The 26,887-nt window shown below is 34.5% G+C and overlaps 1 protein-coding gene across 5 annotated transcripts; it reads left to right on the top strand.

Moving 5' to 3' along the window:
- The first annotated feature begins 746 nt into the window (after positions 1–746).
- LOC134283636 (zinc finger protein 569-like) lies at positions 747–26,616 on the top strand. 5 transcript variants are annotated; one of them, XM_062766135.1, is made up of 5 exons: positions 747–793; positions 7,335–7,437; positions 10,745–10,815; positions 16,665–16,781; positions 24,797–26,616. In XM_062766135.1, the coding sequence occupies exons 2-5, from the start codon at positions 7,371–7,373 to the stop codon at positions 26,087–26,089; spliced, it is 1,548 nt and encodes a 515-aa protein (XP_062622119.1). In that variant the 5' UTR covers positions 747–793; positions 7,335–7,370; the 3' UTR covers positions 26,090–26,616. The 5 variants fall into 5 exon arrangements, with proteins under 5 accessions (XP_062622119.1, XP_062622120.1, XP_062622118.1 ...); XM_062766136.1 differs by lacking the exon at positions 16,665–16,781; XM_062766134.1 differs by lacking the exon at positions 24,797–26,616 and having other exon boundaries at positions 16,665–18,356.
- Positions 26,617–26,887: the final 271 nt, after the last annotated feature.

Raw genomic sequence — 26,887 nt, 5'->3', positions numbered from 1 at the left:
ACTAATTCACGGGCACTCCAACCTTAGACTTTGGGGAGAGAAGACGCTCTCTCTCTCCCCAACACAAATTATCTTATGATATTGTGACAAATTCAGTCTAGGATTACGGTAAGAAATAATTGTTAAATTATTTCTTTGTCCATAATTATTCATTATCTATTTAATCATTTTATTTAACTGAAATGAATTTCTGAATTATCTAAATTCATAAGTTTAAATTATCCGCGTAAAAGTGTGAGTGAGGTGTGGAATATTAAATACATGTTTTATTATATTGCAGATCACCCTTTTTCTGATTACTTATAATATATTAAATAGTATCGAACCCAGCAGCCGTATTTGTGTTCATTTTTACAACTATAATACCTAGACTAGGCTGTGACATATACAATATCCAATAAATTTGAAAATTTATTCAAATATGTGTGCCTTTTGTGGCAGTTGGCTGTCGTAACTATGTGGAATTGCATAATATGGAATGCTAATTCAGCATCTTGAAAATAATTTTGTTCAAACTTTTTTTGCATTTGAAAATTGCAGCAACCTAGAAAATGAGCTTAAACATTTATGAAATTCTGTTCTTCGGTTGTAACATAGGTCTATGGTTGTAAAGATGTCAATAAAAGAACGAATTCCGGGACAGTCGGGAGTCGGGAAGTCTAGTTTTACCACTTGCCAAGATTATGATCGGGATCGCCATTTTGACTTTATTACACACAAAGGTCGGTGCAATATTTAAAAATACCCTGATTGTCCAATATTCCATCAGTCCTTGCGATAACCTGTATATTAGGTAAGACAAATTATTTTACAATTGTAACCTGTCAGAGATCAAGCACTAAGAAATTCTATTTGTGTATCCTAGGAAGTTTTGGCCCTTATACATGTTTTACGCCGGGGTCCTATGGTTACAGGTATTGCGGTAGTTAACCTATCTTGTAAAAATATCTTCAATACCTGGGATATTTCAAGAAACAAATATCATTTTCAGTTTCTTCTAAAATTTATTTATATTTCTTGTTCTGTTGTTGACTTTTTATCTTGTTGTTTATTTACTCGGAGCTATCGAAAAGAAGTACCATTGTTTACCTTACTACACCGCGAAAGAGTTCTATGGGCGCACTTGTTTCAGACAGCCGGACGATGACCCGGTTCCCTTTTATCACATGACATATTGATCCGGTTAGTGTCTCTGAAACGAGTGAAAAATAAGCCAGATATATGGCTCGTATTGGTGCTGTTGCTGTAAAAAAAAATTCTCTGAACGCAGGAGAACAACGATTTAGTAGATATATTTCGTTTTAATATTTACTAGATCCATTCAATGTACAATCTGTGAATTTGGGGCATATAGGGCCTCTTTACCCACAGAACTGAAAAGCAGCTTTAAAATTAAAAAAAAAAGTGTTGGTCGTGCAAATATAAACAAATATATTGTAAAAGTCACTTATTATCTCAGTACTGTATGTTTAATTGACACCGAGACTACGCCAAATGATAAAACGAATATTTCACCATCAAGAACATTTCTACCTCCATTTTCCGCCATATTGCTTTTCATTTGGCCGCTCGAAATTTTTCGGGCGATCTGGGCTACTTTCTGACCGCCCGGCTTGAAACAAGAGACTTGCCCGCTTCCGGAATATTAAACGGCTTGACCCGGCTTATGAAACAAGTGCGCCCTATGGTATCGTATCGCGGTATCCGATTAATACAAGTCTAAGGCCGCCTAGCAGTGTCATATTTAAAAAAAATAAAAGTGCTATTAAACTGTGATCTACCTATAATTTAATAACTTTGGTATAATTTAACTTTATGATATTGTACTTCAAACATGTCAAAGTGAAATCAAAGATTATCAACTTTAAGAATGGGGGGCCGGGGGGGGGGGGGGGCAATCAGAAGTGCTTCCCCTTCTACCCACTTGTACATTGAAGTGGATATATAATTAATTTTAGGCTAATCGGATTTATCCCCTGATTTAACTTTCATAGGGTATTTAAGAACAAAATACATTATAGTTGCTTTGTAGACAGACATTCTTTATTTACAAACATCACATGTTCTCTCCAGACATGCAAAATTCTGTTGAAGCAGAGACATTTAAAACCATGTCTCTGGTTGAAGTCTGTTGAAGAGTTAATTTCTCTCTTTCTTTTTACACTCAAAAATTAGGATATGAAAAGTAATATGCAAATATTGCAATACATGTAATCATTTTTTTTTTAAATGAAAAGAATGCAATTAAGAGAAAATTGACATGAATATTTAAATGTTTAAATAGACAGTAAAAAAAATTAAAAGTAACAAATGGTAAATTTTTAATAAATCATTTCACCTGATATTCTGATAGGAAAATATCGGGCTAGTCTGGCAAATTTTTACTAGCCCTGACCCTTTACAAAAATTTCCCTGACCAAACTCATAAAAAATATTTAACACAGGAAATAGTTATGATTTATGACCTAAACCTTTTTTATAATCTGTTTGATTTATTGGTTTATTTTGATAACGAAATTTTCCAAATGCCAAATTATCGAAAATAGGTCATATACATGCGGCTTGTTGTGTTAAGTCCTAACTTAACTTAATCCTTGTTACAATAATAATACCATACCATAAAATTGTTGATAAATTTTTAAGTATCATAAAAAATATGTTATGTATAGTTTTATTGCAATTTACACAGTTTACTAATGTAAGGCATGTGAATCTTTTGACAATGACAATCATAACTTCTCAGCCATTTCTGTAGCTTATTGTTTCTCTTTAAGAAAATGGCCGAGTAGTTACGAATGCTTACAATGACTGCTGTTAATAATTTATCAATTCGGTCAGGCTGTCTGTTATATATGTAGTTTTCTTTCTACTATGTTAGACATTCTGATTTTTTTTATTCAGGCTCTACAAATCCCATTGCCCGACGCCATAGTGAATTTTAGAGGCGGCAAGTGAATTTTTAAAAGGCACTTGCCCACGGGCAAGTGATTTAATATATAATCAATCAATAAATATTTTTTTAAAATGTCGGTTTTCCACGAAATTAAAATTATTTTGCTATAAGAGTTATCTTCCTTTGTTTGTCACACTTCATATGCAAACCAGATTAATTGTGTCATCATTATGCAATTCATTACAATTAAGTTTTACCGAAAGTTTTAAGTACCGGTACATGTATTTGTACTTAACTGAAAGTGACAAATTGGCATTGGAGAAATGGAGAAAGTTTTGACAGTTATATGAGGCAGAAAACGATCGAAAGCCAATGATAAGTACATCGTCCATAACAATTAATGTTAGTGAAAAACTCAGCACAAAATCCTCTAAGCATATCAGGTATGAGGAAAAAAAATAAATGTCCGAAACAATTGTTTTAAACAAATAGCAGATATCATTACTATAGCTGAAATATGATAGCAATTTTAGGTCTCTATATGAAAGAAAATATTATTCTGGAACGGGACATAAAACAGCATACGATCAATCAACAGATTGTATGGTACGTAGTACTTAATGGCAGATAGTTTTAAATGTCGCCAATATTCAAAATAATAATTCTAAGCTAATTTTTTTTCGATTAAGAGACAAATTAATTCATTATGATGACTATAAAGTGCTGGTGGGGCAAGTAAAAATTGAAGTAGGGCAAGTGAAATTTGACTATGCACTTGCCCGTGGGCAAGTGCTTGAAAAATCTATTTGTCAGCCCCTGATTCATTGATAATAAATTTGTTTAAAAGTATATATAAAATTCCTTTATTTTTCTTGCATGACCAGTCTGTCTAGTACACAGACATTTCACCCGACCGGACCCATCTCTTACTAGACTCAGTTGGTCGGACGTGCCTTAATGTCAAACCCTGTAAATACACTGTATCTTTTGGTTTACAGTTTGATATTTTTCCTGAGATTAAAAAAAATCTGCTGCAATTTTTTTTTCCTTTTTTTTTTAGCTCACCTGAGCCGAAGGCTCAAGTGAGCTTTTCTGATCACATTTTGTCCGGCGTCCGTCTGTCCGTCATGTACATGCCGTCTTGTTGTGTTGTCTGTCTTAAACTTTTCACATTTTCAACTTGTTCTCAAGAACCACTGGGCCAATTTCAACCAAACTTGCCACAAAGCATCCTTGGGTGAAGGGGATTCAAAATTTGTTAAATGAAGGGCCACGCCCTTTACACAGGGGAGATAATTGGGAATTAATGAAAATTTGGTGGCATGTTTTAAAAATCTTCTTCTCAAGAACCACTGTGCCAGGAAAGATGAAACTTATGGGGTAACATCCTCAGGTAGTGTAGATTCATTTGTTCAAATCATGACCCCCAGGGGTAGGGCGGGGCCAAAATGGCCGACCAAAGTTTTACATAGAAATATATAGGAAAATTCTTTAAAAATCTTCTTCTCAAGAACCACTGTGCCAGGAAAGATGAAACTTATGGGGTAACATCCTCAGGTAGTGTAGATTCAAGTTTGTTCAAATCATGACCCCCAGGGGTAGGGCGGGGCCAAAATGGCCAACCAAAGTTTTACATAGAAATATATAGGAAAATTCTTTGAAAATCTTCTTCTCAAGAATGACAGAGCCATAATTCATCAAATTTAATTGGAAGCATCCTCAGGTAGTGAAGATTCAAGTTTCTTCAAATCATGACCCCCGGGGGTAGGGCGGGGCCAAAATGGCCGACCAAAGTTTTACATAGAAATATATAGGAAAATTCTTTAAAAATGTTCTTCTCAAGAATGACAGAGCCATAATTCATCAAATTTATATGGAAGCATCCTTAGGTAGTGAAGATTCAAGTTTGTTCAAATCATGACCCCCGGGGGTGGGGCGGGTCCAAAATGGCCGACAAAACATTTACATAGAAATATATAGGAAAATTCTTTAAAAATTTTCTTCTCAAGAATGACAGAGCCATAATTCATCAAATTTATATGGAAGCATCCTTAGGTAGTGAAGATTCAAGTTTGTTCAAATCATGACCCCCGGGGGTGGGGCGGGGCCAAAATGGCCGACCAAAGTTTTACATAAAGATATATATGAAAATTCTTTAAAAATCTTCTTCTCAAGAATGACAGAGCCATAATTCATCAAATTTATATGGAAGTATCCTCAGGTAGTGTAGATTCAAATTTGTTCAAATCATGTACCCCCGGGGGTAGGGCGGGGCCAAAATGGCCGACCAAAGTTTTACATAGAAATATATAGGAAAATTCTTTAAAAATTTTCTTCTCAAGAATGACAGAGCCATAATTCATCAAATTTATATGGAAGCATCCTTAGGTAGTGAAGATTCAAGTTTGTTCAAATCATGACCCCCGGGGGTGGGGCGGGGCCAAAATGGCCAACCAAAGTTTTACATAGAAAAATATAGGAAAATTCTTTAAAAATCTTCTTCTCAAGAATGACAGAGCCATAATTCATCAAATTTATATGGAAGTATCCTCAGGTAGTGAAGATTCAAGTTTCTTCAAATCATGACCCCCGGGGGTGGGGCGAGGCAAAATGGCCGACCAAAGTTTTACATAGAAATATATAGGAAAATACTTTAAAAATCTTCTCCTCAAGAATGACAGAGCCATAATTCATCAAATTTATATGGAAGTATCCTCAGGTAGTGAAGATACAAGTTTGTTCAAATCATGACCCCCGGGGGTGGGGGGGGGGGCCAAAATGGCCGACCAAAGTTTTACAAAGAAATTAATGGGAAAATTCTTTAAAAATCTTCTTCTCAAGAATGACAAAGCCATTATTCATTATCTTTATATGGAAGCATCTTCAGGTAATGTAGATTCAAATTTGTTCAAATCATGACCCCAGGGGGTAGGGCGGGGCCAAAATGGCCGACCAAAGTTTTACATAGAAATATATGGGAAAATACTTTGAAGAATAGCAAATCCATGATTGATCATGGGATTACTTTTGGATTTTAACTTTTCAATAATAAACCAATTTCTACTTTTTCTAAGCTACAGTACTCAGGTGAGCGATGTGGCCCATGGGCCTCTTGTTTGTTTTTTTTTAATTTTTAACAATGTTTAATGGTTTAACTTTGAATTTCAATTCATAAATATATTTGTTTCTCTATTGAAGAATATATTTAAAAAAAAAAAGAGAAAAAAAAACTATATTTAATAATAATTTGTTATGTTTCAACCCAAATTGAAGTGTGTAATTTTTTTACCAACGAAAACAACATGAACAATTCTCAATTTTTTGTTAATTTTTTTTTTTACAAAAACTGTTTTCCATACTTTTTAATTTTTTTCTTACTTCCTTAAAAAATAAACACATGATCTTCAAAGCCTCATTTTCATAGTAAACACCAAACTACAGAATGTGTTGATTCAACTTTGTGATCTTAGTTTTTATATTGTCTTCTTGGTGATACATTTACATCCACTGAATATTTTCTTCTTTATTTCTTAAGAAAACCCATTGCGTTCATCACTGCATGAACTACATTAGGCAAATCACCTGTACAGATTTCTTTATCAGTGGCCGTTCCATCAATGAAACGTACAAAGACGTTCGCATCATTAACACAATACAGAGTAATTAATATTTTTAATCCTACTTATAATGATAATTTAAACAGATATAAATATAAACAATAAAATGTCTTTTTATGCGGGTTATGTATTTTTTCTGCAACAGCTGCTTCCGTTCATTCCAGTAATAACAAACAAAGAAAGCATTTTATTGTTTAAATATATCAAGCAGTATTCGTAAAATTTATCAATGGCGACCAAAGTGCGAAAATGTTGCAGAAATGAAGTTAACAAATCAACAAAAAATTGTCAGTGAATTCAACGTGGATATGTTTACAATGTCTAAAAATATCGGGCCGTCACGTGCGGTTTTCAGTGTGTGCCAGCTCATAAACAGAAATACTGCGATACCATAGAACCCGCAATACATAGGAAGGGAAAGAAGTAGTTCCCTTTCATTTCTTCACATTTCTGTTCATACTAAAATAAAATTTATTATACAGATGAATATCCAGGCACGGATCCAGAAATTTTTTCTCCGGGGGGGGGGGGGGGGGGGGATCAGTGTTTTTCCAAGAGGGTCCATGGTACCTATTTTTTGCTTTAGTATATACATTTTTTAACCTTGCAATTTAAAGGGGGTCCTGCACCCCACCCCTAGATCTTCGGCTTATTCTGCGTATGATATCTATGTTAAGTTCTGTTTTGGGTATGCTGAAGCCATTTTTGACAGAGTTATGCCCCTTGGACTTAAAAAAAAATCGAATTATTTGCATGAGTTTTAGTTTGTTTTGTTTTTTTCGTTGAGAATAATGTATTGCCAAATGAATTATTTGTTTACTCAGTTGCAGGTTTTGGACTAGAGCAATAACTAGGTCATAATGGCAGAATTCAAGTCCACACATACACCTTATACTGAAGACCCCTCACCTGATATGGAGTTTACTGGTGTGTATAATTAAATGTAAATTAAGGTTCAGCTGGTTCATTGATACTCTGATAAGAGAGATGCTACCCTGGTGCTACTCCTCCTACATGTCTTATAACTTGGTGCACAAGTATACTACACTTAAATACATAATACTGTTTATCAATTTTTAACTATACTAGTCAGAATCTAGAAGAGCTTATGTGATAGTAAGGTGTCTGTTGTCCATCCATTTAGCTGTCTGTCTGTAAACAATTTTTAGCTCACCTGAGCCAAAGGCTCAAGTGAGCTTTTCTAATCACATTTTGTCCGGCGTCCGTCTGTCTAGCTGTCTGTCTGTAAATTTTTCACTTTTTTGACTTCTTCTCAAGAACCGTTGGGCCAATTTTAACCAAACTTGCATCCTTGGGTAAAGGGGATTCAAGTTTGTTCAAATGAAGGGCCAGGCCCTGATCAAAGAGGAGATAATTGGAAATTATGGAAACTTTGGTGGGATGCTTTAAAAATCTTCTTCTCAAGAACCACTGTGCCAGGAAAGATGAAACTTATGGGATAACATCCTCAGGTAGTGTAGATTCAAGTTTGTTCAAATCATGACACCAGGGGTAGGGCGGGGCCAAAATGGCCGACCAAAGTTTTACTTAGAAATATAGTGGAAAATTCTTTAAAAATCTTCTACTCAAGAATAGCAAAGCCATAACTGATCATATTTATATGGAAGCATCTTCAGGTAGTGTAGATTCAAGTTTGTTCAAATCATGACCCCCGGGGGTAGGGCGGGGCCAGAATGGCTGACCAAAGTTTTACATAGAAATATAGTGGAAAATTCTTTAAAAATCTTCTTCTCAAGAATAGCAAACCCATAATTCATCATATCTATATGGAAGCATCCTCAGGTAGTGTACATTCAGATTTGTTCAAATCATGACCCCTGGGGGTAGGGTGAGGCACAATGGCCGACAAAAGTTTTACATAGAAATATACAGTAAAACTTCTCTAAACCGGCCAGCTGCCGGACTGAATAAAATGGCCGGACTAGAGGGGTGGCCGGTTTCCCGAGAATCTAACATACTGAAGAAATGTAGAACTGTGTGACAGATGCTTGGAAAAATATATAATTGGTGTCTGTTACAATTATCTGTCAACATGTTATTAATATATCAGCAGACACATTATGTATTCTTAAGGTTTTAAAAAAATATTATTAGTCAGGATATAATAGGCATGCATGTCTATTTTTATAAGAAGAAATTAGAAAATAAGAACACAAAAAACATTGAAAGTTACTTTATTAACCATATGAGAAGAAATAAACCAGACACTTTACCTTAAACTGATAGTACTGCATGTGTATCTGTGTATCGCTTATGTCATTAAAAAAAGTTTGTACTTCAGTTAAAAGTAATCTCTGAACAAAACTTCTGTTATTTTAATCATGAAATGTATATTTTGGTAAACATTTTATTTAATTTTTTTCCCTCAGCATTATTTAACAGTGCTTAATTTTAAGGCCGCTTATGTGTATTTAAAAAGATGATCCAATATGGCGTGCGATAATTTGTTTATTCATTATCTGATTTAAATTTATTAGTTGCTTGATATTTTATTAACTCAAGTTTAATTGATGTTGATCATATGTACACAGCTTAGACCGGCCATTTACGTAGTCTGGCACGATAACTAACCCCTTCAAGACGGCTAAACAATAGAAAACCCTATGAGGCCATATTCAGTTTTCACACCTTTGACTACTTGTGGGTAGGTTATTTTTCACACCTCCGGCCGGTCATTATTACCCTTCTGGCCAATGACAGTTAAATTTCTTGCAATCATAAAGTGGCCGGTATGATGAGGGGAAAATTCCTATGTTTCTTAACTTTCGTTCTTGGAAAAGTGGCCGGTGTCCGGTTTTCAGGGGTGGCCGGTTTTATGAGAGTTTATGTGTAAAGAAATGTTAAGAATTTTGCCGGGACTTTTAAATTTGGCCAATGTTCAGGGAGAACCGGTTTCCAGGGGGGCCGGTTTGGAGAAGTTTCACTGTATAGGTAAACTTTTTAAAAAATCTTCTTCTCAAGAATGACAAAGCCATAATTCATCATATCTATATGGAAGCATCCTCAGGTAGTGTACATTCAGATTTGTTCAAATCATGACCCCCGGGGGTAGGGTGTGGCACAATGGCCGACAAAAGTTTTACATAGAAATATATAGGTAAACTTTTTAAAAAATCTTCTTCTCAAGAATGACAAAGCCATAATTCATCATATTTATATGGAAGCATCCTAGGTAGTGTAGAATCAAGTTTGTTCAAATCATGACCCGCAGGGAAGGGTGGGGCAATGGCCAACCAAAGTTTTACATTGAAATATAGTGGAAAATTCTTTAAAAATCTTCTCAAGAATAGCAAAGCCATAATTCATCATATCTATATTGAAGCATCCTCAGGTAGTGTAGAATCAGATTTTTTCAAGTCAAGACCCCCGGGGGTAGGGTGGGGCACAATGGCCGACCAAAGTTTTACATAGAAATATATAGGAAAACTTTAAAAAAAAATCTTATTCTCAAGAATGACAAAGCCATTAAATTCATCATATATATATATGGAAGCATCCTTAGAAAATGCTGATTCAAGTTTGTTCAAATCATGACCCCAGGGGTTAGGGCGGGGCCACAATGGCCGACCAAAGTTTTACATTGAAATATATAGAAAAATTCTTTAAAAATCATCTTCTCAAGAATAGCAAAGCCATGATTGGTCATGTAACTACTTTTGGAGTTAAACTTTTCAATAATAAACCAATTTCTACTTTTTCCTAGCAACAGTGCTCAGGTGAGCGATGTGGTCCATGGGCCTCTTGTTCAAAATGCTTCTCCTACAGTTTTAGTCAGATTTCAATATAACTTTGCACACAAGTAGACTACAATATGAAACATGATTTAGAGCAAAGGTTTTTGATTTTGACGAACGGTGTAAATATTGGATTAGGCAAAAATATACTGTATAAAGGAAATTCTTGCCCCTTTCGCCCTACCCTTATTTGGTTGATTTTAAATGGGGGGGAATTCAAAGAATACAGTGTAATTTCTTGAACTAAACTATAAGTGGGTGAATTGAAAATGGGGCAAAATTGTTTGCAAGTATGAAATGGCAAAAATAGCCCTGTATATACGGTATTAAATGTATTGCAGTACATGTACTTACATACTGTTGTAATAAGAATTTTTACTAGATTGAACTCTTGTAACAAAAAAAAATTGGTATCATTTTAAGTTAAAAAATCTAACACAAACTCTATCATTCTAAATCTTACACATTACTTGTCTTAGTAAAGAAGGAGCCATTTGGGATTTCTGATTCTGTGGAGGAGGAAGAAAACCAACAGCTGTTAACAGTGAAGGTAAATAATTTTTTATCTCACCTCAATGCAGTTAGGGATAGCTTCTTTGATACCCTCAGCATCGGCATCCCAGGTTCAAGTTTTTGGTTAAGTTTTGTCTTTAAGTACTGCTTTGCCCTACATTAATCAGAGTGGCATGGCAGATGCTTCTTGTTTGTTTAATTGTAATCGTCAATGTTTCAGATCTGTAATTTCAGCAAAGGAATGACCAGATTCATGTTTTTGGTGCTGGTTTAAATTTTTGGAACAGGCCTCCTCTCAGTAGCTATAATCTTTACGTTGACCAAACTTGCATGGGTGATATATCTAAAGATGAACACTGCTAGGCTTTCTTCAATCATGTCAAATGCTGAATCAGACCGACATTTCTGGATGAGTGAACAGGTTGATGTTTTTGGAGCAGGTCTCATTTCCAAGGAACTATAAAATGAATTTAACTACCTGTTAATGTGAAGTCGGGTTCATCGAAGAGGAAATGGAGAGATGGATAACACAATTTTTAATATAAATTTTGTAAATTTCATCAAGACTTTTTGCTATGATTGGGAAGCATTCTTTTTTGACTATTATTTCCTTCATTTAAGATATCGTATCAAGGGTAAACTGAAAGAATCTTTGTTAATATGGCAAGTTGAGAGAGATGAAAAATTGGCTTTGAACCCATAATAAAAAAGTTATGCCTAGTGCATAATCTTTTTACATAGAAATTGATTTAATCTAAATCTTCGATTCTTCCTTCCGAAATGGAGATTGTCGTCGTCATTACTAGAATATTCCTCACTAAGAAGATTTAATTTAAATCTGTACTTCGTTTTGAGAAAAATCAAACACCGAGTTGGTGTTTGAACCTCAATTGGTATCATTAAGTAAATTAATTGTACTTGAGTTCTTCACTTTGTTGTACACAGTACTTTCATGGTGTAATGCGTATCTACGAGGGGTGATCAAAAAGTTCGCAAACTTATTGAATAACTTCCATACAAGAAACAATATTTGGTTTTAATGTAGATTATATTTTAAATTAATCTTCCCCAATTTTAATGCACATCAACCACCGTTCTGCGCTTGCGCGAATCACGTGATATTGGCGGTCACGTGACCCCCTGCGTAGCGTTCTGTCACAAAAGTTAAAAGATTTTTCCGCGTTTTATATTTCTTTCCATGGGAGTTAATTTTTATGACAAGAACAGTTAATTTGTCAGAAAATGGTCATATCTCTGCAACAGAATGGGTGGATAATAACATCCTTTCCAAAAATAAGCATGGCGACCATTAAAATACATAGCTTCTCTCTCAGGAGAGACCTTTATTCAAGGTGGATAGAGAATGGGTGCATCCTTTTAATCATATCTAATATGTTTAAAATCTAAAGTAAACAATATCTTAGGTATTTAATACTCATATCATTGTTCAAATATTCAACTATTTTTCGAAGTGCTAATTGGAGGTTTTTGATAGCAAATTGCTTAATTTAAAATACAAATCTTTTCAAACTTGCTTTCACTAGGCAAGATGACATGTATCATTTTTAGCCATCAGCTTTCCTTCACTAAAACAATTAATTCAATCATTAATTGAATTTATAGGAACTCATTTATCTCAATAAACTGTGTACAAATTATTATATGATACTGTAGAGGGATTTCTAAGATATTACAATAAATTGTACAGTCGTTTGGTGAACGAGTTCGACTGAGACAACTATTTTTCACAAGTGACCTAAATAGTGACGTCATTTTCACATTGTGACGTCACAAACAAGGAGAGAAACTTTATTCATCATATGGTATTTATAGACCTTGTGTATGGCTATGTGTGTACCGAATTTCATACTAATCTGGATTGTGGTTTTGAAGATAAAGAGATAGTTTGCGAATTTTTTGATCACCCCTCGTATGATTGTTCATGCGTAATTGCATGCTATATTATGGCGTCGGGCTTGCCCGATCGTCATCTAGGGATCAGTCAGGAGTCAGGTTTACGCGACCACACGTGTCAGTGGATGCATCCGCAATACAAAAAAGCAAAAGCTGTAAACCAATTTCTTTTAAAACGTTCACAATGAATAAAAGCTTGAATATAAAATCAAATCAATTGTATTTTCAATTAATACTACTACAAAACAACGATATTATGTTTAATTTTTACGCAAGAAAAACGTTATGGTTGTTGCGGATGAATTTCTACTGAGAGGGTGCGTCGAATGACATGAATCACATTTTGGGACCGATTACTGTAATACAAACAATCTTAAATAAGGTAAAATAATTACAAAATAAACACGAATACAACAAGACTATAAAGATTGAATTTCTTAATCTTAGCTTTACTTTTACCAATTTTAGCCGAACAACTTACGATATTGACCAGTAATGCCAGTATTACTGTATTTATCCATTTCCTCCATTTGTTTACCGCGCCCTATCGTAAGTCGATCGTACTTGTAACATTAGAGTCATGGTTGTAGTTAAGATGCAATCACTATACAACAGAACAACACTGACAATGGCAATTAATTAAAATATATTATGAAACCCTTCGTATGTCTTCGATTGACTGAAAAAAAATTAGATTGATATAGAGGATGGACATTTCTGACGATGTCTGGTCAATTCGAACCCTGACTCATTCGGACCAGGACACAACGTTATCAGGCCCTATACTGTAAATGTGTTAAGACTATTTATTTAATTTTATTATTATGTTACCGGAGTCACTCGCTTCACCTATTTGCAGATCTTTTGAAATTGTTTTTCTTGTTCAACGCCATTGAAGCCTTTCAGGCTTTTGATTTTAATTTTCAATGTGTATTTTGTAAAATTTAATGCGTATTTCTGCAAATACGCACCTTATCTGGTGCTCTGCATTTACAAAAAAACAGTCCTTTAAAAAAGCTAAAAAAAATTTGAAAATTATTTCTGACATTATCTTTATTTAGATAAACTAGACTTTGAGGTATGCGCTCACAGGATGACATTGTTATGAAATTAATGCATTCATGTTCCTAGAGGACATTTACAAAATAGGTACATTGACATATCCATTATGTTAGGTACTAATGAAATAATCAATGAATGTGAATATAATGCTGTTTTTCATTTGTGTTCATTTTTGGAATTTTGTAATGCAAAGACTTGAGCATGTTGAGTACAAGTTTGCAATAGCTGAGGTGTTATGAAGTAGTTTTAGGTCACCTAAGTAAACTCAGGTGACCTTTTGCTATCTGTTTTCGTGCGTAGTTCGTCGTGCGTCGTGTGTTAACATATGAACATTTTCAGCTTCTTCTCTACAACCACTCAACCAATTTCCACCAAATTTTACACAACACATCTATTGGTGAAGGGGAATAAAATTGTGAATTCCATTGTCCCTGCCTAGGGCCTGAGGGGTGGGACCAAAACCACTTTAAAAATCTTCTTCTTTACTCCTGGACATCAAGCAGTCAAACTGTTAGCAGGAATGGAATGATAATTGAGTCCTCTACCAAAATTATGAAATTCATGGCCCCAGGGTCAGGGGTTCTAGTGCTAAGGTGGGGCTCTATTGATTATATAGTGAAAATGCATTATTTCTTTAAAAATCTTCTTCTCTACTCCTGGGTATTAAATAAACTAACTAAGGACATAGTTATGATGAGGAAGAATACCTTTTGCAAAATTGTGAATTTTATAGCCCCAGGGTGAAGGGTTCTAGTGCTAGGGCGGGGCTCTATTGATTATATAGTGAAAATGCATGATTTCTTTAAAAATCTTCTCTGCTCCTGGGTATTAAATAAACTGAGAACATAATTATGATTTCAGAGGAAAAATACGTTTTGCAAAATTGTGAATTTTATGGCCCCAGGGTCAGGGGTTCTGGTGTAAGGGCTAGTCTCTATTGACTATATATCCATATCAGTGAAATATTCTGGAGAGGGACGTTAAAAGGTATTGATTATATAGAGAAAATGCAGAATTTGTTTGAAAATCTTCTTCTCTGCTGCTGGGTATTCAACAAACTAACTAAGTATATAGTTATGATAAGCAAGAATGTTTCTTCCAAAATTGTGAATTTTATGGCCCCAGGGTCAGGGATTCTGGTCTTAGACTGGGGCTGTATTGGTTGAATAGAGAAATTGCAGAAATTGTTTGAAAATCTTCTTCTCTGCTGCTGTGTATTAAATAAACTAATGTAGGATATAGTTATGATGAGCAAGAATCTTTCTTCCCTAAATTGTGAATTTTTATGGCCCCAGGGTCAGGGGTTCTGGTCTTAGACTGGGGCTCTATTAATTATTTTGTGAAAATACATTATTTCTTTAAAAAATCTTTTTCTCTGTTCCTGGGTATCAACTAAACTAACTAAGTACATAGTCATGATGAGGAAGAATGCTACTGTGAATTTTATGATTCCAGGGTCAGGGGTAATATAATAATAATAATAAAGCCTTTATTTATCCAGGATGACATACTTTAGCAAAAATTCTAGTTTTCAAATATGGTACTGCATTAAAACATACATACAGACAGTTATTAGTAAAACACGGTTTAAAAGGAATAGAGCCATTTTGTTAGGGCGGGGCTCTATTGGTCATATAGAGAAAATGCAGAAATTGTTCAAAAATCTTCTTTTCTGCTACTGGGTATTAAGCAAATGAACTACCTATATAGCTATGATGAGCAAGGGCCATTCTTCCTGAATTGTGAATTTCAATGCCTCTGGATAAGGGGTACCATTGGGGGGGGGGGGGCTCTACTTATATACTGAAAATGAATTAATTGATTGAAATTTTCTCATTTGTATTACTCAAATATTTTTGATAAACAAGTTAAGGTGCCTTTTCCAAAATTTTGAAATGTGTGGACCAAGGGTCAGGGGTTCATGTGTGGTAGTGGCACTATACTGATTATTGCTGAATATTACCGATTAGTCGAAATGCATTTTTTGTACCCCTATCCTGTCTATGGGTATTAAGTAACCAAACTAAACATGCAAAGTGAAAAGTTATGATTAGCAATGGTGCTGCTTTCAAAATTGTGAATGCAATGATGTCCAGTTTAAACAGTGCTAGAACATTAACCAAAGTAAATCGTTGTAAAGTTGTTGCATGATGTTCAGGTGACCTATAAGGCCCATGGGGCTCTTGTTATACAATATAAAGTCTGTCCAGATTTTATTTTGTTCTACAGAGAAACGTTCACACATGTATGATGATGTTTTTAAAGCAATATGAGCTGCATGTTTGACGTTGGAAAATTTTATTGCAAATTTGTGATTAACTAATTTAATGACAGAAAAATAAATCATTTATAAACTTCTGTTGTTCATATTCGCGATGGAAATTTTTTTATTAGCTTTGATTGAAGCAAAATTGAATTATTGTCGTCCTGTACAATAATTATTTCTTATATTAAACTGTATGTTCAGTTGTATAGAAATATTTGTTCTGAAACATTTTTAAACTTTATTTTGGGCTTATTGGTCATTAGGGTTTAAATTACATACAAATTAATCATAATAGCACATTTTACCAGCAAAATAAAATTTTCGAAAATACAGCTCATATTGCTTTAAGCATTGATTAGAGAGAAGATTACGTCATGTTTTATTGATACCTAGTTACTAAGGGGCCAAGTCATAAATACAGTCTTTTCAACCAAAGCTACACAATTTCAATTTTCAGAAATTCTCATGGCAAAATAAGTTCTTATTTGCCTTTGTTCTGTATCCCATATTTTTAAATAAAAAAACTATTACCTTGAATCAGTATAACTTAATCTTTATTTGTCTAACTTTTTATCCTCACAATAAATGAAATCAGAGCAGTGCCCTATGGAGCATTAAAACTGATTTCTTTGTCATTTTTGCAGAGGAAAAGGAGATATTTCGAGCCCCATTCAAATATTCAGAACGATAATGAACAATTACAGAACTATTGTGCAGATGCAGATCAAACTGGAAATTCAGAAAGACACATCAATACATATGTAAGTAAAATGCCTCGGATATGTATCACTAGTTCAGATCAATTACAGGGACAAATAAGGTCTCAAACCAGGGTGGAAAGTTTTAAGTGTGAATTTTGTGGGACAGCATTCTCTGTATCAGATGACTTTGCTGTCTACATGAGGACACAAACTGGTAATTATGTATCTTATTGTTGTGATGCATGTGAAAAAACTTGGAACCAATCAGGTACCTTACAGAGAAATACGAGGATACACACAGATAAAACACGTTATAAAAGTGATGTATTTGAGAAGTCATTCAGTGAGACACACATGAGTACACACACAGCTGAAAAGCCTTATAAATGTAAAGTGTGTGAGAAGACATTTAGTTGGCCAGGAAATCTAAACAGTCACATGAGGACACATACTGGTGAAAAACCATACAAATGTGATGTGTGTGGGAGGGCTTTCAGCCAATCACAGAACCTAGAGGGTCACATGAGGACACATACTGGTGAAAAACCATACAAATGTGATGTGTGTGGGAAGGTTTTCAACCAGTCACAGAACGAACAGAGTCACATGAGGACACATACAGGTGAAAAACATTACAAATGTGATATGTGTGAAAAGACTTTTTCTGTATCAGGCAACTTGCAGAAACACATGAGGACACATACTCGTGAAAAATCTTTTAAATGTCATGTATGTGGACAGGCATTCAGCAGATCAAATAGCTTAAAAATACACATGAGTTCACATACAGGTGAAAAACCTTATAAATGTGATTTGTGTGGAAAGGCATTCAATCAGTCAAATCACTTACAGAGTCACAAGAAGATACATACAGGAAAAAAACCGTTTAAATGTGATGTGTGTGGGAAGGCATTCAGAGAGTCACATGACTTACAGAGACACGTGAGGATACATACAGGTGACAAACCATTTATATGTGATATTTGTGCCAAGGCATTTAACCATTCAGGTCACTTACATAGACACTTGAGGACACATACAGGTGATAAACCTTATGAATGTGATGTGTGTGGGAAGGCATTCAATCAGCCAAGTCACTTACAAAGTCACAGGAGGACCCATACAGGAGATAAACCATTTAAATGTGATGTGTGTGGGAGGACATTCAAACGGTCAGATGACTTACAGAAACACATGAGGTTACATACAGGTGACACACCATATAAATGTGATGTTTGTGGCAAGGCATTTAACCATTCAGGTCACTTACAGAGTCACATACGGACACATACAGGTGAAACGCCTTATACATGTGATGTGTGTGGAAAGGCATTTAACCGTTCAAGTTCCAAACAGAGACACATGAGGATACATACAGGTGAAAAAAACTTATGAATGTGGTGTATGTGGATAAACATTCAGCTGATTAGATACCTTACAAAAACACATGAGGATTCATATAGGTAATAACATATAAACGAAGTTGGCATTGTCAGACAAAATGCCATGAAAATGAACATCAGTGATATACCTATTAATGTGAGCTGTTTTCAAATCAGATTTATCAAAGAAGAATATGAAGTGACATTCAACACAATTTAATCAAACCTGTTCAAAAAATCCTTAATAAAAATCTAAATTATTTTTGATTTTATCCTTATAAACATCAACTAGACTTTGACCTGTGTTGCCTAACGGCGTAGCAAAGAATGGGTTAAAATCCCAGTTAGCTACAAAGTTATGATGCAAAATTAGAAAATCCCGTTTTTAGCTTACCTGAGCCGAAGGCTCAACAGCTTAAAATCTGATAACATTTTGTCTGGCGTTCTTCTGTCTGTCTGTCTGTAAATCTTTCACATTTTTTACTTCTTCTCAAGAAAAGCTGGGCCAATTTCAACCAATCTTGCCACAAAACATCCTTGGGTGAAGAGGATTCAAGTTTTTTTCAAATGAAGGGCAATGCCCTCATTAAAGGGGAGATAATTGGGCATTAATGAAAATTTAGTGGTTTGTTTTAAAAATCTTCGCAAGAACCACTGTGCCAGAAAAGATGAAACCATCCTCAGGTAGTGTAGATTTAAGTTTGTTCAAATCATGACACCTGGGGTACGACGGGGCCATAATTGCCAACCAAAGTTTTACATAGAAATATATAGGAAAATTCTTTAAAATCATCTTTAAGAATAACAAAACCATAACTGGTTGATATATTAATTTCTACTTTTTCATACCCACAGTGCTCAGGTATGCGATGTGGCCAATGTGGCTTTTGTATTTTTTATTTCTATTTTTACTTATACCATTTAGCAGAATTTTTAGCGAGGATTTAATTTTGGCATTATTAGCGAAGGTACCGACATCGCAAAAAATTATTTGTGTTACAGTTGTAAAAGTTTAAGTTAACATTTCAAAATCCCTAGTACCGTATAGCCGGTTATTTTGGCGGGGATATAATTTTGGCCTATTTTGGCAATTTATAAAAATTCACCAAAATAAAAACCGCCTAATTTGTAACCTACACACCTTGTGTTTGTATATTCCCCATTTTTGAATGGTCACGGCAAATCACCGGTAGAGCTTTCACCGTTAAATAAGCCAACAAATAGTTACAAATAATTAAAGATATAATTATCCATACTGATATTATTTTGATTAAACAAAAATATTTAGTTTATATAAATTTATCTTTTTTTATTTAGATTTCATCAGTGCCAAAACTTTTACTCCAATCAATCCTAAAGTTATAAAGGTGTCATGCTTGCTAAACAATGGATTCAAATCATCTGTTATTTAAACGGCACACTTATGACCAATGAAGTTTTTTCAACAATTAATGTTTAAAACTACATGCACTTGGAATGCATTGTCAGCAATATGTATATATAAACGGATTTAGCTAACGGAAAAAATAAGTTTGTGATTTACTTTCGTTTTCAATTGTATACAAATATTTTACTTCTTTAAAAATGTTCTTTACATTATTATTTCTGAGGATTTCCAGACACTTTGGCAAGTTTGGGAGGACGTGTGCAATCATAACAAGAGCGCATTCTTAACCTGCAACTTAATGGTAATAAATTTGAATTCACCAAAATAATATCCACCAAAATTATTGATATATCCTAACAACCTAAAATCGCAAAATTTGTTTCTCGCAAAAAAAAAAAAACGGCTATACGGTAGTACATCTCACTAAAAATTAAATACCCAATTTTAAGGACAAATGCTAAAGATGCTAAAGAACTATATGCGGTATATTGCATATATTTGCCCCCACAAAAGTCAAATTTTGACAACTTCCTGAAAAATGCTGAATTCAATAAATTGCATGAGAAATATAAATCAACAGAAAATATTATAGTGTCAAAGCAGTGTATTCACAATTTTTGTTTTTATGACGTCTCAACAATTTTAGCTTTAAAATTTATGCAGCGCAAGTTTGTTCAGGAACAATTTTGACATATTTCATTGATATTATCATTCTACACATTATATCATTATCAAAATATTGATCCTGAACACACATACGCTCGGTGACTTTTACTCAAAATATCGACGAAATATGTACATTTTTCTGTAAAATTCATAAAAATCTGAAATTTACGTTATGTTTGTGACGTCATTATGTACAAATGGCATCATTACTTATGAAAATATTCAGTGTTTTGAAGTCAGCATATACTCTCTTGTTTAAGAACTTAATATGATATATCTTCATCAAAGTTTGATTTGGGGGGGGCAAATATTGGTTATTACCGAATAAAGTTCTTTGCATCTCACAAAAATTTCCACTTGTTCATTAAGAACTGGGTACATTATGTATTACAAGGCGGCCCTGTAAAATCGGCAAACATTAAACGCACGATAACATTTATTAAACTGTGTCAATTTATTGTTTAGGTTCCCCTTTGTGAAAAATTGGTATCAATTTTCTTCAGCTCACGTGACCTTTTGTGTAACACTCAACACCGGTCATATATTCCGGAAATCACCTATTTTGGACGTTTTTCTACTCTTCAAGTTAACATTTCGATGTGGCTACATCCGAGTACATATGCAAAACTTTGCAGAAAGAACAAGTGTACTTTGGCAACTAATATGCAAGAAAAAAAAATAACTGTACAAAAGTGCGGCCACGTCCGTTTTTAAGAAAAACTTTAGTTGAAAATACTTCGTTTTTGGATAGATGTAACTTTTCCTCCTCCTCATTACCGCCGAAATATGGCTGAAATATTGCCGACTCGGCGTTAAACAATACAAAATCAATCAATCCTCCTCATTAAAATCTATACTTTTAAAGAAATTAAATGTTGAAGTCTGAATCTGATTGTGTTATTATCTAATCTGTACTTTTACGGAAACTTATTGTTTAAATCTGTATCTGAATGTTATGAAAACCACATAATCTTTTCTACGTAAAATTTATAAAGGGACATTGCATGGAAATCAATGACGCAATACATTAAAAACAAGACGTCACCATGTGACATATGTTGAATAACAGAATTTTTCAGTCTTCCATAATAAAATAACAATATGATAAATTTTCAATCAATACATTCAATGAAAAACAGTCAATTGATTTATACACGTACCTCTTATCAAAACGAGCGCCTCCTTCGTATTTGACATGATGTTGACGTTATGTTCAAGAAAAGATTTTTTCATGTTTTATTGAAAATAATCATGCAGCTTTTCAAAAGTATGATTTAGATTATATTTATCATGCTGTATGTTAACATCAGTGCTTTCAAGACAGGTTTAAATTAAACATGCAATTCAAAAGCGGATCCAGGGCCGTTGCATCGAGCCCCCCCCCCCCTTTCCCCCGAATCCACGGTTTGATTGTTAAAATTTCCTTGTATTTTGTTAAACAAGCATGTAAATAATTATTTTTTTTATTACTAGCATTAAACACAAACTTATCAGTAGATCTACACGTACGGTATGAGATATTCCGAAAATAATGATTTACCGCCATGGCAATGTATTATAAAATTCCTGCAAGGTGACGATTGGTTTTCTCAATCAAGGGTGGGGGGGTGCATATTATAGCAGACGTTCGTTCCCCGGGCCTTACCAGGAATGTGCTCCAAACCCCCATGGGGCTTCAACGCAGCTCCAGACACCCTGCCCTCTGTACCACCTCTCCCCTGTTATTAAATTCCTGAATCTGCAACTGTAATCTATAAGGAGTTTAGATTAAGAAATAATATTATTTTAACTAATATTGTATGGCTACAGTTGTGAGTGTTTTCCGAAATTTTTGTGTAATTTTAAAAGGAAACATGGTGCAATTCTTTAACATTATTTTCAAAACTAAGGAGTTGTTTTTAAGCAATATATTTAGAATAAATTTTTACTTCATTGCTTTTAAGTATAGAAAATAAGACACGTCGGTCTTTACCCAAAATGATTTTAAACACTTTTTATTATTCACCTGTATAGTGGAAAAAGAGAAAGGAAATACATGTAAAAAAAAAAAGAAAAAGAAAAGTAAAATTTTGTTTACAATGGAATTCATCTATGTCTAATTTCTGATTTCTGTACATATAATCATCAAAAAACGTAGCTTGACACACTACCTAAAACAATTTTTGCTAAATTTACAGATGGAAAAAGAAGTCTTGTCATCTAATTCTAAGATTCAAAGTCAGGCTGTGATTGGACATGCAAGTATAACACCTTTTAATTGTGGGTTATGCACCAAAGTGTTCAAAGACTTGAAAACCTTACAGAAACACATTCGAAACCATACAACTGATGAAGCTTTTCAATGTGATTTCTGTTTAAAGAACTTCAGCCTGTCTCGTAACTTAATCAAACATAAAAGAATACATACTGGAGAAAAACCTTATAAATGTGATGTGTGTGGGAAAGCATTCAGCCAGTCACAACACTTACAGACACACATGAGGATACATACAGGTGATAAACCTTATAGATGTGATGTGTGTGAGAAGGCTTTCAACAATTTAAGTAACTTTAACTGCCACATGAAGCTTCACACAGGTGATAAATCTTATCAATGTGATGTGTGTGGAAAGGCATTTAACCAATCACAGAACTTACACAAACACAGACGAAAACATACAGGTGATAAACCTTATAAATGTGATGAGTGTGGGAAAGAATTCAGGCAGACACAACATTTAAAGACGCACATGAGGACGCATACAGGTGAAAAACCTTATAAATGTGATGTTTGTGAGAGAACATTCAGTCAGACAATACACTTACAGACACACATGAGGACACATACAGGTGATTATCCTTATAAATGTGATGTGTGTAGCAAGGTATTCATCCAATTACAGAACTTACAGAAACACATGAGCACACATACTGGTGATAAATCTTATAAATGTGATGTGTGTGGGAAGTTATTCACCTGGAAAGATAACTTAAAGGGACACATGAGAATACATACAGGTGATGAACCTTACAAATGTGATGTTTGTGAGAGATTTTTCAAATATGCCAACGATATAAAAAGACACATGAGGACACATACTGGAGACAAACCTTATAAATGTGATGTGTGTGGCAAAGAATTCAGGCAGACACAACACTTACAGAAACACATGAGGACACATACAGGTGATAGATCTTATAAATGTGATGTTTGTGGAAAGTTATTCATCCGGAGAGATACCTTACAAATGCACATGATGATACATACTAGAGAGAAACCTTATAAATGTTATTTCTGTCCAAGAGCATATTGTAAAAAGTCAGATCTTGATGGACACCTGAAGATACACACGTGATAAACACATAATAAACCTGTTAGATGGGTGATGTGTCGAAAGACACTCAACCGATGACAAAAATTTAAGATCTTCATACAGACATATACTGATTACAGGCGAGAAACATTAGTATTGTGATACTTGTATTTCATAAGATTGAATGTTTTTCTTTAAGCATAAAAATATATAACCATAAAGGGCATATAAAATGATATTATCAAATTGACATAGATAATTCGAATAAAATTGATATTTGCTAATCTGAATTCCCTCTACTTTTCTTAAGTTTTAAGGATATATTAGTTATTTTACATGCTTCCTATATCTAATTTTCTTATTTTTACATATAGTACAGTTGTTACATAAAGGTACAAAATGATACAAAAACTAAAAGTTTTGATGGCTGAACCAAGTTTTACATAGGAATATATAGGAAAAATCTTTAAAAATCTTCTTCTTAAGAACCACTGGGCCAGGAAAGATGAAACTCATGTGGGATTATCCTCAGATAGTGTAGATTCAAGTTTGTTCAAATCATGACCCCTGGGTGTAGGGTGGGGTCAAAATGGCTGATCGAAGGTTAACATAGGATATATATATATATAGGAAAAATCTTTAAAAATCTTCTTCTGAAGAACCACTGGGCCAGCAAAGATGAAACCCATGTTGCATCATCCTCAGGTAGTGTAGATTCAAGTTCATTTAAACCATGACCCCTGGGGGTAGGATGGGGCCAAAATGGCCAATCTAGGTTTTACATAGGAATATATAGAAAAAATCTTCTCAAGATCCATTGAGACAGGAAAGATGAAACTCATATGGAATCATCCCCAGGTAGTGTAGATTCAAGTTTGTTCAAATCATGACCCCCGGGGGTAGGGTGGGGCCAAATGGCCGTTAAAAGTTTTACATAGGAATATATGGGGAAACCTTTTAATATCTTCTTTTCAAGTACTTCAAAGCCATGCTTAGTGATATTTTTAAGAAATCATTCTCAGGTAGTGTAGATCCTATTTTGTTCAAATCATGACCCCCTGGGTGGTTAAAATTCAAGCCCCCCCCCCCCCCCCCCGAAGTAAACTTTCAGTTCTGATCTGATATGTGCTCTCTCCTAGCCAATTGCTCAGGTGAGCGATGTGGTCCCTGGGCTTCTTGTTATTATTCATCTGTATAGTGGAAAAAAGAGAAAGGAGATACATAAAAAAAAGCAAAATTTTGTTTGCAATGGAATTCATTTATGTCTAATTTCTGTTTTCTCTATATATAATCATCAAAAAACTTAGATTGACACACTACTTAAAACAATTTTTACTAAATTTACAGATGGAAAAAGAAGTCTGGTCATCTAATTCAAAGATTCAAAGTCAGGCTGTGATTGGACATGCAAGTATAACACCTTTTAATTGTGGGTTATGCACCAAAGCGTTCAAAGACCTGAATACCTTACAGAAACACATACGAAAGCATACAACTGATGAAGCTTTTCAATGTGATTTCTGTTTAAAGAACTTCAGCCTGTCTCATAACTTAATCAAACATAAAAGAATACATACTGGAGAAAAACCATATAAATGTGATTTGTGTGGGAAAGCATTCAGACAGTCAATACACTTACAGGGACACATGAGGATACATACAGGTGATAAACCTTATAAATGTGATGTGTGTGGAAAGGCAGTCAGTCAGCCACATAGCTTAAAGAGTCACATGATGATACATACAGGTGATAAACCATATAAATGTGATGTGTGTGGGAAAGCATTCAGCCAGTCACAACACTTACAGCGACACATGAGGATACATACAGGTGATAAACCTTATAAATGTGATGTGTGTGGGAACGCATTCAACAGATTAAATGCCTTACAGACACACATGAGGATACATACAGGTGATAAACCTTATAAATGTGATGTGTGTGGAAAGGCAGTCAGTCAGCCACATAGCTTAAAGAGACACATGAGGATACATACAGGTGATAAACCTTATAAATGTGATGTGTGTGGGAAAGCATTCAGCCAGTCACAACACTCACAGCGACACATGAGAATACATACAGGTGATAAACCTTATAAATGTGATGTTTGTGGGAGCGCATTCAACAGATTAAATGCCTTACAGACACACATGAGGATACATACAGGTGATAAACCGTATAAATGTGATGTTTGTGGAAAGGCTTTCAACAATTTAAGTAACTTAAACTGCCACATGAAGCTACACACAGGTGATAAATCTTATCAATGTGATGTGTGTGGGAAGGCATTTACCCAATCGCAGAACTTACACAAACACAGAAGGATACATACAGGTGAAAAACCTTATAAATGTGATGCGTGTGGGAAAGAATTCAGCCAGACAAATCAATTACAGACACACATGAGAATACATACAGGTGATAAACCTTATAAATGTAATGTGTGTGAGAAAGCATTCAGCCAGACAAATCACTTACAGACACACATGAGAATACATACAGGTGATAAACCTTATAAATGTAATGTGTGTGAGAAAGCATTCAGCCAGACAAATCAATTACAGACACACATGAGAACACATACGGGTGATAAACCTTATCAATGTGATGGACATTCTGGTGATAAATCTTTTCAATGAGATGTGTGTGGGAAGGCATTCAACAATTCAGGAAACTTACAGACGCATATGAGGACACATGTGATAAACCTTATAAATGTGATGTGTGTGAGAGAACATTCAGCCAGACAATACGCTCACAGACACACATGAGGACACATACAGGTGATTATCCTTATAAATGTGATGTGTGTAGCAAGGTATTCATCCAATTACAGAACTTACAGAACACATGAGCACACATACTGGTGATAAATCTTATAAATGTGATGTTTGTGGGAAGTTATTCACCTGGAAAGATAACTTAAAGGGACACATGAGAATACATACAGGTGATGAACCTTACAAAGGTGATGTTTGTGAGAGATAATTCAAATATGCCAACGATATAAAAAGACACATGAGGACACATACTGGAGACAAACCTTATAAATGTGATGTGTGTGGCAAAGAATTTAGGCAGACACATCACTTACAGAAACACATGAGGACACATACAGGTGATAGATCTTATAAATGTGATGTTTGTGGAAAGTTATTCACCCGGAGAGATACCTTACAAATACACATGATGATACATACTGGACAGAAACCTTGTAAATGTTATTTCTGTCCAAGAGCATATTGTAAAAAGTCAGATCTAGATGGACACCTGAAGATACACACGTGATAAGCACATAATAAACCTGTTAGATGGGTTATGTGTCGAAAGGCATTCAACCGATGACAAAAATTTAAGATCTACATACAGACATATACTGATTACAGGCGAGAAACCTTAGTATTGTGATACTTGTATTTCAAAAGATTGAATGTTTT

This window comes from Saccostrea cucullata, unplaced genomic scaffold (genome assembly GCF_032062105.1).
Source record: "Saccostrea cucullata isolate Sc308-1 unplaced genomic scaffold, CSIRO_AGI_Scuc_v1 ctg12075, whole genome shotgun sequence".
Classification (NCBI taxonomy): Eukaryota; Metazoa; Mollusca; class Bivalvia; order Ostreida; family Ostreidae; genus Saccostrea; species Saccostrea cuccullata.
Note: the sequence above shows the minus strand (reverse complement) of the source record. Positions and strands in the feature narration are given on the sequence as shown.

Coding starts and splice junctions, on each gene's coding strand:
- LOC134283636 (XM_062766134.1), top strand. CDS start 7,371: ATGGCAGAATTCAAGTCCACACATACACCTTATACTGAAGACCCCTCA. Junction 7,438..10,744: donor ACCTGATATGGAGTTTACTG/GTGTGTATAATT, acceptor TACTTGTCTTAG/TAAAGAAGGAGCCATTTGGG. Junction 10,816..16,664: donor AACAGCTGTTAACAGTGAAG/GTAAATAATTTT, acceptor TCATTTTTGCAG/AGGAAAAGGAGATATTTCGA.